Raw genomic sequence first — 17,855 nt, forward strand, 5'->3', positions numbered from 1 at the left:
AAAAAAAAAAAAAAAAAAAAACAGAAACAAAACAAAACAAAAAAAACAAGTTTTTCTATCACATCTATAAATACTTTAAAGGATGGAGTTTCAGTAATGGAAGTGATCAAAGATCATATTAATATTTGCCCCCACAAAAGATTTGTACAGATTTATATTTCAACAATGTGTTAGTGTCCACTTTCCCATACTCATTATCAAAAATTTTAATTCTTTGAACTTTTGCTAATCTGATAAAATCAGTATCTTCTTGTTTTCATTATTAGTGACAACAATTGTACAATGTTAGTCACCTATATTTCTCCTGTGAAAAGTTTATTATATCTGTATGCCATATGTTTCTATTGACAAGTTTTTAAAAAATTATTCCTTTGGGGAAACTTTTTACAAAACATGAATATTAAAAAATTTTTCTGTAATATATGTTGAATTTATTTTCTTTTACCCTGTAGCAGTATGTTCTTTTCCAATATGTCATTTCTTTAAAGTTTTCATGTCCGTATATTTTTAATGTAGTTAGGCATAAGGCCTTAAGTAGGCTTATACATTCATTAATGATGAAAAAATGTTTGTGTGCTTTACATAGGCCTAATGGAGTGACTATAAGAATGCAAACAAATTATTCAGTAAAACTGAAGACAATTAGTGATCTACTGATGCTTTCATAAAGATGCTTGATATAGAAAGATGGTTGACAAAAAATAAAATAATGCTATGTCACAATGAGAGAAAGCACAGATCAGAATTATGGAAAACCAGTGTGATCTGAGTACAGTAGGGTGACATGGATAAAATCATATGTATAGCTCCAATCTGACAAAATCATTCTTTCTCTGTTCCAAGAGATTACATTTGTAAATTATTTGATTATTTTAATGGATCTGTCAAAAAGTCTTCAAATACATGCAGGTTAAAAGTGAGGTTTTGGAAAGAAGCTATAAATTGGCTCTTAATACAGAAATAGGGATGATACGGTCAAGTTACTTAACTTTTCCATGTCTCATTTTCCTCATCTGTAAAGTGGAGATAATAATACTCCTGCCTCACAAGGCTGTTATAAGGATTAAATGGGATTAATACATATAAAGCCCTAGGAAGGATGGCAGGCATGTAGTAAATGCTACATAGGTATTTCCTGTTATTATTATCTGCGTCCTGTAGAGCAAAAGCCCTCAAAATTGCTGCTCTCAGTTTTTCTTGGTATTCTCTCATCACTCTTTGGCCATCACTGCAACTCCAAAACTGCTCTTGAAAAGTCACCAGTGACCTCCACTTTTCTAATCCAGTTCTGTGTCCTCATTTTATTTGACCTAACAGCATCATCTGACAAAGCTCACTGCTCCTGATTTACTTGGCTTCAGAGACACATAATTGTGTCTTTGATAGAAAGGCTCACCTTTCTGAATGACTGCTCCTTCCTGGTCTCCTTCCCTGGTTCTTCTTCATCTCTTCAAATTCTAAACATTGAAGTGTTCCAACTTTGAGGACCTATTCTCTTCATTGTTTACCAAATTTACTCCCTCAGTGCTCTCATCTCATGATTTTAAATACTAACTATAACCTAATAATTCCCAAGTGTATTTCTAGTCCAGACTTTTCCTCTGAACTCCAAGTCCATAAATTGAATGGTCTACCCCTCCTTCATTAGGATTTATGTCTCTTCAAATTTAACATGTCCCAAGACAAATTCTTGACTCATGTTCCTACTAATCAGGTTCTCCCAGGTCTTTCCCAACTTAGTAAAAGTTCAGGCCAAAAGCTATGGAATAATTACCAAATCCTTTTTCTTTCACACCCCATAACCAGTACATCAGTAAACGCTGTCACTTCCATATTCAAAATATATTCAAAATCTGATTATTGTTTACCACCCCACTACTACAAGAACCACTACCTTTCACCTGGATCACTGTAACGGTCTGTTCCTTTAGTATCTTACAGCATACTCTCAAAGCCATTGTTATATTTTAAAAATGTAAACCACAACATGTCTTTTATTGCCTAAAACCTCTCTAATGGTTTTGTTTATAATTAAAAGCTGAAGTCCTTAAAATGTTTTATAAAGATGTGGTGGCTCATGTCTATAATCCCAGCACCTTCGGAGGCTGAGGCAGGTAGGACTGCTTGAGCTCAGAAGTTTGAGATCAGCCTGAGCAATACAGCAATACTCCATCTCTACTTAAAAAAAAAAAAAAAAAAAAAAAAATTCAGCTAGCTTGGTGGCACATACCTGTGGTCCCACCTACTTGGAAGGCTATGTGGGAGGATCACTTGAGCCCAATAGACTGAGGCTGCAGTGAGCTAAGATTGCACTACTGTACTCCAGCCTGGCTGGGAAAACAAGACCCCCTCTCCCAAAAAAAAAAAAAAAAAAAAAAAAAAAAAAAAATCTCAGGAAGTTCTTGTCTGGCTTGACTTCATCTCCTAACACTTTCCCCTCTCCTTGCTCACACTACAAAAGCCATACTAAACTCTTAGCTATTATTTGAACTGCTATATTCACTGCTTCATTGCTTTTTCCTCTGCTTAGAGTAATCTCCTCCCAGGTGTTTGCATGGGTCCTTCGGATCTGTTTACCTTCTCAGTGAAACCTAACCTGATACCCCATTTGTCTTAATTCCCCTTTCTCAGCTTAATTTTTCTTTACAGCTTCTATTAATATCTGATATATTACCTACTTAATTTTTTTAAAGAACTTAAGTACTGTACAGTAAAATGCACAATTCTTAAATGTAAAATTCAAAATTTTACACACATACACACACACAAACCTATTTACACTCCAACATAGCCATAATAAACCAACACGTAAAATATTTTGAAAAACCCAGAAAAGATCCCTCGTGGGCCTTGCAGTTAATAAACATTTCTCCAGAATTGACTCTTATTCTGACTTCCATCAATATAGATTGGTATTTTGCCAGTTACTGAACTTTAATGGAATAAAATAGTACATACTCTGATATACCCATTATTGTTCATTTAAAGTTTTGTTTCCTGCCCCCCAGAATGCAAGCTTTGAGAGGGTTGAATTTTATCTACTTTACTCACTGCTATATCTACAATGTCTATTAATGAGACCATATTACTTCATGTACCCAGAATCGAAGCCTATGTACCCTACTCAACCCAAACCATCGACATCCATCCTCCTCTACAAAAGCAAATTCAAATATAAGAAGCAGCAACTCAGATTTGCAGATATCAATATAACCACACAGGGAACATGAAACAGCAAGAAAATATAACATTTTCAAAGGAATACAATAATTCTCCAGCCAAAAAAAAAAAAAAAAAAAAAAATTTCAAAATCCCAGCATGAACTTAAAAATCCAAATTATTGACTTTAAAACTCAGTGAGATACAAGAGAATTCTGAAAAACAATACAAAGAATTCAGAAATATTCAGGATATGAAAGAGAAATTTATCAAAGAGATTTTTTTTTTAAAAGAACCTAATAAAAACTCTGAAACTGGCTCATGCCTGTAATCCCAGCACTTTGGGAGGCCAAGGCAGGTGAATCACCTGAGGTCAGGAGTTTGAGACTAGCCTGTCCAACGTGGGGAAACCCTGTCTCTACTAAAAATACAAAAAATTAGCTGAGTGTGGTGGCACGTGCCTGTAATCTCAGCTACTCGGGGGGGGGGGGGGGGGCTGAGGCAGAAGAATCGCTTGAACCTGGGAGGCGGAGTTTGCAGTGAGCTGAGATCACACCACTCTACTCCAGCCTGAGTGACAGAGTGAGACTCCATCTCCAAAAATGGTAAAAATAAAAAAACAAAACTGAAACTAGAGAAGTCAACAAAAAAAATTCAAAATACATCTGAAAACTTCAACAACAGACAATATCAGTCCAAAGAATGAATCTTGGAACTTGAAGACAGGCCTTTTGGAATAATCAAGTCAGACAAAAATAAAGAAAAGAGATGAAAAAAAAAATGAGCAAAGCCTTCCTGAAATTTGGGGCAAGATAAGTGGCCAAATTTACAAATTATTCATATCCCCAAGGGCAAAGAAACAGAGAAAGGATTAGAAAACCTACTTAACAAAATAATAGTTAATAACTTCCCATGTCTAGTAAGAGATTTAGACATTCAGATAAAGGAAGCTCAATGATCTCCAGGCAGATATAATGTAAAGAGGTCTTCTCCATGGCACATTATATTCAGACTGTCTAAAGTCAAACTTCAAGAGCAAATCTTAAAAATAGCAGGAGAAAAGTGTCTACCAGACTATCAGTAAATTTCTCAGCAGAAACTTTATAGGCCAGAAGATAATGGAATGACATATTCAAGGTGCTGAAAGAAAAAACCTGCCACTCAAGAATACTATCTCCATCAAAATTATCACTTATAAATGAAGGGGAGGCTGGGCACGGTGGCTCACGCCTGTAATCCCAGCACTTTGGGAGGCTGAGGTGGGCAGATCACGAGGTCAAGAGATTGAGACCATCCTGGCCAACATGGTGAAACCCCGTCTCTACTAAAAATACAAAAATTAGCTGGGCATGGTGGTGTGCACCTATTGTCCCAGATACTTGAGAGGCTGAGGCAGGAGAATTGCCTGAACCCAAGAGGCGGAGGTTGCAGTGAGCCAAGATTGCGCCACTGCACTACAGCGTTGCGCCTGGCAATGGAGCGAGACTCTGTCTCAAAAAAAATAAAATAAAATATAAATAAATTAATTAATTAAGGGGAAATGAAGTCATTCACAGACAAATAAATCCTGTGGGAATTCTATACCACTAGATCAGTTCTGCAAGGTATGTTCAAGGGATTCCTAAACCTGGAAGTGAAATGATGACATTTACCATCATGAAAACACATGACAGTATAAAACTTAATGGGTAAAGAAATACAAAGGAGGAAGAGAAAGGACTCAAACAGTATCACTACAGAAACCCATCAAAACAAACTATAAGAGAAAAAGAAAGAAACACAGAATATATATAACAACCAGAAAACAATTAACAATATGAAAAGAACAAAACTTCACATATCAATAACTCTGAATGTAAATAGATTAAATTCTCCTCTTAAAAGATACAGAATGGTTGAATGGATTAAAATACATAATTCAAGTATATGTTGCTTACAAGAAACTCAGTTTTTCATTAAAAACACAAATAGACTGAAAATAAAGGGATGAAAAAAAATTCCACACAAACGAAACCAAAAGTTAGAAGTACCCAGACTTATATCAGATAAAACAGATTTTAATTATTTCAAGATTTAAAAAAAAAAAAAAAAGAAGAAGGTCATTATATAATGATAAATTGATTCAGTAAGAGGATATAACTATTCTAAATATACATGCACCAAGCACTGGAGTACCCAGATTCATAAAACAAATATTACTAGATCTAAAGAGAGACATAGACTGCAATACAATAATAGTGGGGAACCAACACCCCACTCTCAGCATTAGACAGAATTATCTAGGAAGAAAATAAACAAACATTGGACATAAACTGAACACTAGATCAAATGGATCAAACAGACACAGAACATTCTACTGAACAATGCAGAATATGCATTCTTTTCATAAGCACATGGAACATCTTCCAAGATAGGCCATATGTTTGGTCACAAAACAAGTTTTAACAAATTAGTTAAAAAATATGCTCCTAAATGACCATTTGGTCAATTAAGAAGAAAATTTAAAAACTCCTTGAAACAAATGAAAATGGAAATACAACACACCAAAACCTATGGGATACCTCAAAGGCACTGATAAGAGTGAACTCTATAGCAATAAATACCTACATTTAAAAAAAAATCAGAAAGATTGCAAGTTAACAGTCTAACAATGCATCTAAAAAACCTGGAATGGCAAGAACAAAACAAACCTAAAATTAGTAGAAAAGAATTAACAAAGATCAGAGCAGAAATAGTGACCATAAAAAATATGAAAGATAAATGAAACAAAAAGTTGGTTCTTCAAAAAGATAAACAACATTAATAAACTGTTAGCTAGACTAACCAAGAAGACAGAATATCCAAATAAGTAATATCAGAAATGAAAAAGGAGACATTGCAACTGATACTACAGAAATAGAAAAGATCATCAGAAACTATTATGAACAACTACAGGCTGACAAACTGGGAAACGTGGAGGAAATAAATTTCTGGAAACATATAACCTACCAAGACTGAATCAAAAAGAAACAGAAAACCTGAAAAGACCAATAATGTGTAGTAAGATTGAAATCAGTAAAGAAAGGCTTCCAAAACAGAAACGCCCAGGACTAGATGGATTCAAAGCTGAATTTTACCAAACATACAATGAATTAATAAACATTCTTGAAAGTTGTAAAAAAAAAAAAAAAATTAAGAGAAGGGAATTCTCCTAACTCATTCCATAAGGTATTAGTATGATACTAAAACCGGACAAGGATACAAAAACTGGAAAAAAGAAAACTACAGGCCAATATTGCTGAAGAACACAGACACCAACATCTTCAACCAAATACTAGCAAACCAAATCCAACAGCATATTAGAAAGATAATACGGCACAATCAGCTACAGCTAGTGCTCGACTTACGACCATGGTCAGGACCACGGACCAGTCGTAACACGATTTGGTCCTAAGTTGAGTAGGCTATATGTACAGTTGAAATGGTGCACGTGGAGATGGTAGTGCTGCCGGAAGCTGGTCCGCACTGTCGTATGCCCAGCTGGGCAACGTTTGCGCTGCCAGACGCGGAGCTGTCGTGGCTAGCAATTGTGGTCGTAAAGTCGAATGGTTGTAAGGTGCATAGGTGGTAAGTCGATCAACACCTGTATTAATACATTATATCAGGACTGCAAGGATGGTTCAATACATACAAATCAATAAACATGATAAACCACAGGAAAAGAATGAACAAAAACCATATGACCATCTCAAAAGACATTGTAAAAGTGTTTGAAAAACTTCAACATCTCAACAAACGAGGCACAGAAGGCACATACCTCAAAATAATAAAAGCCATATATGACAAACCCAAAGTCAACATCATACTGAAAATAGAAAAGCTGAAACTGTTCCCCCTAAGAACTGGAAAGAGACAAGGATGCCCACTTTCACACTCTTATTCAATATAGTATTGGAAGTGCTAGCCAGAGCACCCATGCAAGAGAAAGAATGAAAAGGTATCTGAATTGGGAAAGAGGAAGTCAAATTGCCTCGTTTTGCTAATGATATGATCTTATATCTTAAAAAACCTAAAGACTCCACCAAAAATGCTTAGATTTCATAAACGAATTTAGTAAAAATCAACATATAAAAACCAGCAGCACTTTATACATCAATAATGATCTAGCTGAGAAAGAAGTCAAGAAGGCAATCCCATTTGTAGTAGCCACAAAAAAAAATACCTAGGAATAAATTTAACCAAGAGGATAAAAAATCCCTGCAAGGAAAACTACAAAACACTAATGAAAAATTTAAGATGAAACAAACAAAAAAACGGGAAAAAAAAATCCATGTCCTTGGATCTGAAGAGCTAATATTGTTAAAATAACTATATTGCCAAAGCACTGTACAGATCCAATGCAACCGCTGTCAAAATACCAACACTGTTCTTCACAGAATTAGGGAAAAAAAAATCCTAAAATTCATAGAGAACCAAAAAATAGTCCAAATAGCCAAAGCAATCCTGAGCAGAAAGAACAAAGCATCAAGTTACCTGATGTTAATTATATTACAAGGCTACCAGAACCAAAGCAGCGTGATACAGATATAAAAACATACACACAGACCAATAGGACAGACTAGAGAACCCAGAAATAAAGCCAAATATCTACAGCCAACTGATCTTCAACAAAGTCAACAAGAACTTACAGTGAAGAAAGAGCATCCTCTTCAATAAATGGTTCTGGGAAAATTGAATAGCCACATACAGAAAAAGGAAACTGGACATCTATCTCTTACCATATACAAAAATCAACTCAAGATAATTAAAGACTTAAATGTAATACCCAAAACTATAAAAATACTAGAAGAAAGGATAGGATCTTGCTCTGTCATCCACGCTGGAGTGCAACTGCATGATCATAGCTTACAAAAGACTTAGACTCCTGGGCTCAGCTGATTCTCCTGCCTCAGCCTCCTCAGTATCTGGGACTAAAGGCATGCACCACCATGCCCAGTTAATTTTTTTAATTTGTAGTGATGAGGTCTCACTATGTTTCCCAGGTTGGTCTTGAACTCCTGGGCTCAAGCAATCCACCTGTCTCGGCTTCCCAAGGTGCTGGGATTACAGGCATGAGACATTATGCCCAACCCCTTTTTATTTTAACCATAGTTCAATTCACATATTTAAAGTTCTAAGTTATAAACTCTATAATAATAATAATAATAATAATAATAAACTAGTTGCACAAATACTGACCAGTACATTACATTTTGGAGAACCATGTTCAAAAGATATAGGCCCTAAATAAGGAAGGAAAGTAAAGGGGCATATTTTATAGGAAGTAGAAAGTTGAACTTAAAATAAAAATTGAAGGAAAAAAAAGAAAGCAGAGAGTTTTTAGGAGACACATTTTAAATGGAATCAGACAAAAAGATTTTTAAGTAACACGCAGAATTACAAAATAAAATCAATTGAGGAAAGCAACTCAACTGGTCTTTTAAAGGAAAGACTGACATAAGCTTTGTGAAACATAAGAACTAATGTTCTCTCCCAGAACATGGTCAGGTAAGGTCTTAAAGGATAAAACCATTACATGAAGTAGAACTTTGAATACTTGAACAACTATCTGTATACCTGTAAGTGTCTGCATATTGAAATGATTTAAAATATTATCTAAAGAAAAAAAAATTGGCTCTGAATTCCCTTTCAGGCTGACATCCTTTTTAGGCTCAACTATTCATTCCCAAGAGAAGATAAACACTATCATCAACTCAACTGATGATTATAATTCCACTTTTCACTGAATATAAAGAGAATAGCCGTACTCCAAGTACTTTTGATAAATAACTCAAGAAAAACGTGAGGAAACACACAAACACAGAATAAACACTCACAAATATGCTTATACCAGGAGGTTACCAGTTTTTCAAAGGCTTTAATGTTTGACACAAGGGAAAAGAAGTTACACAGTTTAATACCAAAAAAGCCAGTGACTATAAATTCCATTTCAATAGAGGGATTGGGAGGAGATAAAAATATGTTCATACGCTCAATGTTGTGCTTTATAAATAAAAACTCGTAATAATGCTGGTAAATGATAAAAACAAACTAAGTGTGCTAATACAGGCCTCAGTGATGTGAGAACATCTTTAATGATCATTATTATAAAGGATACAAAAGCCACTTTTCCTAAGCTTAATCATTATATTTTAAAACAAATATTCTAAAGGTACTATATCTTATGGTCTGTAAAAATTATCTTTACATATAAAACACTACCTTAAAGAACAATAACATGAAGCATTCACCTTAACCATCCTTCTCATTCAGGTATTGAATCTTAAGTTACTGTGAAAATACTTAAATTCAGAGGAAATTTTCAGTGCAGCTATGTCACCAGCAATCATAACTTATTCCATTTGTTATCTAATCTTAAAAAATGTTATACTGAGGAACAGAGCCTAACTCAACAGCATCTAAGTAAGTTTTCTTCACTTACCCTTGCATAGTGGAATTCAACTCCATAGAGTTCTAAGGTACGTGCTGTGTTTAGGTAACTAAATTCTGCTTCTGCAGGAGATAAGCCTCTATAAAGACATCATTAAGTTAAAAATTAGATCAATCTATCAATCAATAAATCAATCAAATATGGCTAAAATAGAAACAGGCTATTTATTTGAAAAAACTGAGCATCACCCTGCAGGACTACTCCTCTAACTTACCTGGAGGGCACATTTTCAGTAACCCTAATTATTATTTTCCAGAATACTTTCTCATTTTCTAGAAATACAAGAATACACCAAGTTTTAAAAGCCCTTAGCTATTTATATGGATGGCTATAACAAAGCCCCTCACTTTTACATATAACTTAAAAGCAGTATTTCTCAACATTTGGTTCATACACTGTATCTGCATTTAAATCACACAGGGTATCTCTAAAACTTGTAGATTCTAAGTCAATCACCAGGGCAGTGCTTCTTAAGAGTGTGGTGCAGACAGGAGTTGATTTCACAGTATGGAACCTGAGTGTTGGAGACTTGTATAGCAATCTGGCAGGGTAATTTTATATCTGTTAAATCTAACAGAAAAAAAAAAAAGGACTTGTATTTTTACATGTTTGCTTTCTTTCTCCACTTTATTTTTCTATTAATTAATTTTTATTATATTTTCAAAATATATTATGAATAATACAATAATGACAGCTGGGGGGAAGAATTCATCTTTCTTTACAGATGGTTTAAGACAACTACTCTGTAGAGTCTGATTTAAAAAGGATGAGGTCGAATCTATTTATATTTAACAAGAATCCCAAGTGATTCTTACAAACATAAGTTGAAGAACCGCTGCTCTATTTATATTTAACAAGAATCCCAAGTGATTCTTATAAACATAAGTTGAAGAACCGCTGCTCTAAATGTAAGACCTTTAAAAAGAGATTTACTCCTATTTCACATATAATTTTAACAATCTTAGTTATCTGTTATTAACAGACTACAGCAGAACAAAAGCAGCAAATTACAAAGATACAAACTTTCTATTCACTAATGCTACCAGAAACGGGAGCCAACAGCCTGTAAATGCATGATCATACTCCTCAAAATGCTTGGGATCCTAAGTGTTTCTGATTTCAGATTGTTTTCAAGTTTTGGAATATAAGCATATGCAGTATCTTGAGATAGAAACTCCTCAAAAGAAGCAGTACACTTCCAATTTCTATAAAATTAAATTACATTCCCTCCAGTTAAACTGAATAATTCTACTTTTCTTCATTTAAAGATCTGATGAATCATTTATTTATACCAAATAGAAATATGTAATCAATAGTTTTTTAAATATACAAGTCTTTTCCTTAAGAGTCTTTTTATTATTGGTAAATTTTAAAAATCTGGCATATCTTTAAAATCTTGATTCTGATATGCTGTATGTATAACTTTCACTATGAACAGAATTTACTTAGACTAAAATAGCCCCCTTGCCACATTAGGCAGTCTATTAAAAACTCTTAGACATTAGTCCATTTTAGATCAGGAATCAGCAAACCTTTTATTGCAAACAGTTGGATAGTAAATATTGTCAGCTTTTAGGTCATATGGCCTCTGTGGCGACTATCTAACTGGCCATTGTGCGAAAGCAGCCATAGACAGCATATAAATGAATGAGGATATCTGTGTTTCAGCAAGTGTTTATTCATGAACACTGAATTTTATAAAATGTCACATGCCACAAAATGCTATTCTTCTTTTGATTTTCTGCAACCATTTAAAATATACATAACAATCTTGGTCTGTGGGCCATATAAAAATAGACAATGGGCCATAGTTTGTTATCCTGTTTTAGAGACATGAGTTACTAGCAAATGAAAGTAAGTTTTCTTAATAATAACAGCAGCTAACATTTCTTCAGCACCTACAATGTGCTAGGTATGGTTTTGAGAACCCTTATGGATATAAACTCATTTAAGACCTACAATAACTCCAGCAGGACTTTTATTATTATCCCCAGTTTACATAAGGAAACAGAGAAGAAGAGACATAAAGCAGTTTCGCCAAAGTTGTAAGATAGTAAGTAATCTGACAGAATTTCTAACCAGGCAGTCTGGCTCTCTAGTTCAGACTCTTAGCCAATACGCAACATTGTCTTAGTTTTTCCCTGAATATTCTGAATCGTATACTGAAGCACAACTGAATTCTGAGCCAACAAACAATATTACATTCTATTCAAAGCAACAAATCTCTTTTGAAAAAATAAAATTATACTCAACAAAAAAATTAAAGTTGAATATTTTTAATGAATGAATACTGATAAGTTTAAGTATCCCTTATTGGAAATGCTAGGGATCATAAGTGTTTCCAATTTCAGATTCTTTCAAGTTTTTAAGTATTTGCATATACATAATGTGGTATCTTGGGATAGAAACCAAGTCTAAACATGAAATTCTTTTATGTTTCATATACACTTTATACACATTAGCCTGAAGGTTAATATTATAGAATGTTTAAAATAATTCTGTGTATGAAACAAAGTTTTGACTGCATTTTGACTGAAACCCACTACATGAGATCAGGTACAGAATTTTCCACTTGTGGTGTAATGTCAGTGCTCAAAAAGTTTTGAATTTTAGAGCACTCTGAATTTCAAACTTTTGGGTTAAGGATGTTCAACCTGTATTGTTTTTTAAAAAAATATATATTTTTAATTAATTTAGTATTACATAGAGTTCCATTTCTCCTCTTGGCTCACTACCAAACAGAATCAAGTCCTTTATAGCTAAAAACTGAGAAAGCATTGCCAAACAGATTGATCTTTATACTATAAATATACTATTTATATTCTAAAATTAGACTATTACCCAATAGCAAATAATTGTTTACAGATAGCTTAATGGCTCTTAATACAAATGAAAATGAGTCTAATATAATCTATGAAATCTTGTCGCATAGATCACCTAAATTTCTTTACAATATTATATAACAGTTCAATTGTTTTGTATTAAATACTACCATCAAATTAAAAGTAATTTCAAACAATTCTCTGGAAAGAATGCCATTAAGAAGTTTACCAAATAAAAAACTAAAAAACGCTTACATGTGTTGCTGATGTAACTTTGCAATTTCTTTTTCAAAATCTTGAGGTTGATTAGGAATGAAAGAATAATCTGAGAGGTAGCCTGGCAGGTTCTCTGACTGATTGTAGTCTCCAAGTTCAGCTAATAATGAAAGGAAAATATTCACATTTTAATAAACAAATTTTTTAATTATTATAGTCAAATCAGCAATGTCATTAATTCTATTTCTAGATGTAAAATACTTACATTTCTAACAAACACTTAAGCAAGCTATAGTAATCCATTTAACATTCTTGTCTCACACAATTTTAGAGGAAATTATTTTCAAAAATCATAGTAATTTTTTTTGTTTGTTTGTTTTTTAACAAGGGAGGAGCCCTCATGCCCAATCACTTTTTTTTTTTTTTTTTTTAATGCAGGACAGGAAGGGGCAGACCTGGGTCAACACTCAGTCACTTCCTCCCTCCCTTAATCATCAGACATTCTCTGGGCACTTTCTTTTTTCTTTTTTTCTTTTTTTTTTTTTTGAGGAAGAAAGAGAGAAAGAAAGAAAGAGAAAGAATAATAATAATAATAAAAAAGAATGAAGGAGAGGAAGGAAGAGGAAGAGGGAGAGAGAACAGGGGTGTTGCTTTATTGCCCGGGCTAGAATGCAGTCTAAAAATGGGTATGCCTGTAATTGTGTTTAATAATAGAGACATTAAAAAAAAATGAGGGAAGAAAATAATTAACAAGCAGCCAACCAATATTTCATTTAAACCTATAAATAGGTGTGATGTGGTACTGATAAGAGTGTGTATTTTGTGTATTTAAAGTGGAGAGTAATTGTTAACTAACTAGACATTTCATTACATTTCCACTGCAGTCACCATTTTCTATACGGTAACATGTCTAAAGAACTACCACATTAAAGCCAATGTACTAGCAACACAAACCACAAAGTTATACGCTATTTGGCCTAAAGATAGGCTGATACTTACACTGAACAGCATATGAAGCTAAAAGGGCAGCAGTATTAGAAGGACAGGGCAATCTAATAAAATGAAACAAAAATATATAATCAAAGGTTAAACATAGTAATTTCAAAAGTGCTATAATTTGTTAAATAATCACGCTTGACGTTTCATATGACTTGATTTTAACTATTAAGAAACAAACTTATCTGATGAAAGGAATTCACACTACATGTAACCTTTTTAAATAATTTGTTTGCAATGACCACGAATTACTTAAAACAGATTTTAAAGTATTTTTAAAGTCCATTACAAAAAGTTTTTAAGAAATTTAAAAAGCCCACCTTCCAGTAAGAATGTCTTGTTTAATTTGCAAAAAGTACTGGTACCTTAAAAAAAAAAAAAAAAAGCATTTACTAGAATTATAACAATTTCAGTTCTAAGAAACTATATACTATACTTACATTAACAAAAATACCTTTAAATATTTGCTTTCATAGTTTACATATTAAAACATGTGAAGTATAAAAATAAGATTTCATAAACTCATGATTCTAAATCTTTAAAATTCCTTGATGTATAAAATTTGTATTTTGAATGTCTTGTTTCCAGTAGCTTCCATTAGGGAACTCCTCAAGATTTTAAACAGTTACATGACTGAGGGGGAAATACTCTGAGGGTTGGCATATGCAGAAAGTAGAGGTGGGAAGCACAGAGAACTTGAGCATCACAAACGTGGAAGAGGTGATAGAAGCAATGCACTAGAGACTAGTGATGATTTTCTCTGGTCTGAGACAGAAAGCCAGCTCCAAGGACAATCCAGTGTGTTGATCATTTTATCATCAGAGAGCAGGAATCTGCCCGTTGTAGAAAAGCACCTATCCACTTTCACTGAGTTAAAGAAGGCTCTCTATGATAAGGGGTTAAAGAAGAAGGGCTCTTTTCTCTACTATTGCTCTACTATTGTTAGAATTGTTAAGCATTCAATTTCCTGTGAAACCAACAAAAACATAAGTTTCCTACAACAAGCCTGCTGTCGTTGCTTACAAGATAGCACTGTCCTTTGGTCTCTCTCCTAGTGGGTAACCGACTCACTAAAAGATTTATCAATACTTGGGCAAAGTTATCTGGGCTGTATAGGGTGGGCAGAAGATCAAACTTTGAGGTTTTAAATGTTTAACCAGGGAATTTTAAGATTTTTATTTCACTGAACTAAAAAAGGTACATATTCCTAGAGTCAAAAGTCATTAGAAATTCTAGGCTGGCTGATTAAAGTCACTGAAGAGCTCCATGACAATATTCAAATTACCAAAGAGGTTTTCAGAGAATCAGATATTCATTACCAAAACAAAAACAAACAAAAAAAACCACCAAAAACAACAACAAAAAAAATAAAAAACAAAAAACAAATATCATGGCTTCATATATAACTTCTTGTGAGGCTTAGTGCATAATATTATAAATATAATCTATTTACTCAATCCAAGGCAGTGTATTTCTATCAGGCCTGTTTTGGTTTAATAATTGAAAGTTAAGGTTCCTGGTGAGAAACAATCTTATAGTCAGGATTTAAAGGTCATGTATATCCTTGCCATAATATTGTAAATCCTACATAAATAATGCTTATACTTGCCAAATTTTACTTACATACTAATTTAACCAAGGGGTAAGAACTGTTAAAAGTAGAAACCAGAATTCAAGTCCCAGGCAAAACTAGCCTGTGATCTTGGGCAAACTGCTTAAAATGTGGCTGAGCCTTAGTTTCTACATTTGTAAAAAGAAAGTATTATCACTTGCCTAATATATGTATCTCAGGAATTGGAAAAATTAAATTCTAATGAGGCCAGCACCTGCTAAAACTAAATGGTGTTTAACCTGGTGGAACCTGTTTTTGACTCCATTCTCCCCTGCACCACCATTTCAAAATTACAGGAATATTTTTCACTAATTTTATAAAACGAATTCACTAATTAAAGAGATATTTAAAAAATTAATTTAGTATTTGAGTTTCTTTTCTCCTCTTGGCTCACTACCAAACAGAATCAATTTTCATAAAGCTATAAACTGAGAAAGGATTACTAAGCAGATTGATCTGCATATTGGGAATATACTATTTACATTCTTGAAATCTCAAGGTAATAATTTAAAAAGTTAATTTAGTATTAGAGTTTCTTTTCTCCTCTTGGCTCACTACCAAACAGAATCAACTTTCATATAGCTTAAAACCGAGAAAGAATTCCTAAGCAGACTGATCTGAATATTGGGAATATACTATTTACATTCTTGAAATCTCAAGGATAAGGAGGTGTAGCAGATTTCCTATTTCCTGGGGTCTAAACTAGTTCTGAAAATTCAGCAACTGTGGCAGAAGGTGCTCTGTTACTAATCATAACCATAACATTAAGGCTACTCAAGCATTAAAGCTTTGGCTAATATGTAGCTTTAGCTACATATTAGAATCATTTGGGGGAACTTATGCATGCCTATCCTCAGGTCTCAGCTAAGACTTGTTCAGTCAGAATATCTAGGGATATGGCCAAGACATCATTATGGTTTAATGCTCCCCCAAATGATTCTAATTTCTAATCAGAGTAGAAAAATCACGGATCCATATACTATAGTAATAAAATTTTAAAAACTAGACATTTACCACATTTTACCAAACAATACTAATTTTAAGATTCCATAACATTCCATTATAAAAGGTTCTGAGCACAAGTTAATTCCTTGACTGCTATCAAACTTGATTCTACTTTCTTCTGCTTCAGGAAGTTATTTCAACTTATTAGTGAGACACATTTATTTCTTTATTGTGTTTTCAATGCAGGCTATAAAAGAATAACATTGTGAAGTAAATTATGAAGATGGTTTTAACTAACAATATTTTAAGGGCTACAATATTAAACTAAGGTATATACATATAATACAACTTTGCTTTTCAAGATAAATTAGCTTGGATTCTACTATTAGTTGCAAGCATTAGGATTATATAATCCAGACAATACGTCACTGAGTTCTCCCATTGTTTAAAAAAAAAAAAAAAAAAAAAAAAAAACACTTGCATACCCACCCCAAAACAAACAGAAAATAACTCTCTAGAATTTCAATCTAATTTTTCTCACTTGGTCTACTAATGAAAACTCTGCAAACATCTAAGAACTGGCAGCTGCACCTAATTAAATATCTTTAATTTATCCTTTTGTTTCTTCACTCCAAGACAGTATCCTAAATACATTAAAACCATACATTAAAATTTAACATCCTATCTATAGATTATTTTACGTATGGATTTTTTGACACCTTTTTCTTCTTTTGAGACAGAGTCTTGCACTGCCACCCAGGCTGGAATGCAGTGGCATGATCTCGGCTCACTGCAGCCTCCGCTTCCTGAGTTTAAGTGATTCTCCTGCCTCAGCCTCCAGGGTGGTTGAGGTTACAGGCACCCGCCACCACGCTCAGCTACTTTTTGGTGTTTTTAGTAGAGACAGGGTTTCACCATGTTGGCCAGGCTGGTCTCGAATTCCTGATCTCATCGCCTGCCTGAGCCTACCAAAGTGTTGGTATTACAGGCGTGAGCCACCGTGTCCAATGGACACCTATCTTTTAGAGTAATTCTGAATGTAGTCACTTGCCTATATTCTTATATCTGAGAATTTTAGAGAGTGTAACATGCTAATTTTTAACTGTCTTTTGTAAAAAAAAACTAATGACTAATTCCTAATTCTGTCTTTCAAGCAATATACAAGGTTGTCGTGCTGGTTATTTTAATACTGACAGTTACCACACTGTTGGTATTTCTCCATTTCTACCTTCAGTATTTCACCTTACATTCAAGAACATTATCAAAATGTTCATCTGCATCATTCATGTACATACTCTAAATCAAAACGACAAAATTATATAATAACATAAGCTGAGATTTAAAATGGAGAGTCAAGTGGGCATGTAAAGGCCTCAACATGCTAGTGTACTTCCCGCAATATCCTTTATAAAATCCATTATATTTTTGAAACCAAAGATTAAAAACACATAGGGAACAAAAGGTACCTACTGACCTGCACATAATGGTTATATATTTTATAAATTCTATGTTCTCCTCAATAAAAAAGGATGTTAGAATATGCTTTCACATGGGAAAAAAAATTCAAAAAGTTCTCACTACACAGTTTTGGATGTGGTTTCAGCAACATATAATGACCTCAATTAATTTAAGCAGC

General features: G+C 33.6%; 1 protein-coding gene across 2 annotated transcripts in view; it reads right to left on the minus strand.

The window, feature by feature from the left end:
• Positions 1-17,855, minus strand: part of PTPN4 (protein tyrosine phosphatase non-receptor type 4) — a 219,813-nt gene that overhangs the window by 87,596 nt on the left and 114,362 nt on the right. For both annotated transcript variants that reach the window (XM_032250629.1, XM_032250628.1), the window contains 4 exons: positions 13,983-14,027; positions 13,666-13,718; positions 12,706-12,826; positions 9,620-9,707 (listed from right to left, as the gene is read on the minus strand). In XM_032250629.1, the coding sequence (XP_032106520.1) occupies positions 9,620-9,707; positions 12,706-12,826; positions 13,666-13,718; positions 13,983-14,027 (307 nt within the window). The remainder of the gene's footprint in view (positions 1-9,619; positions 9,708-12,705; positions 12,827-13,665; positions 13,719-13,982; positions 14,028-17,855) is intronic.

This window comes from Sapajus apella, unplaced genomic scaffold (genome assembly GCF_009761245.1).
Source record: "Sapajus apella isolate SASKATOON/1434 unplaced genomic scaffold, GSC_monkey_1.0 scaffold72, whole genome shotgun sequence".
Lineage (NCBI taxonomy): Eukaryota > Metazoa > Chordata > Mammalia > Primates > Cebidae > Sapajus > Sapajus apella.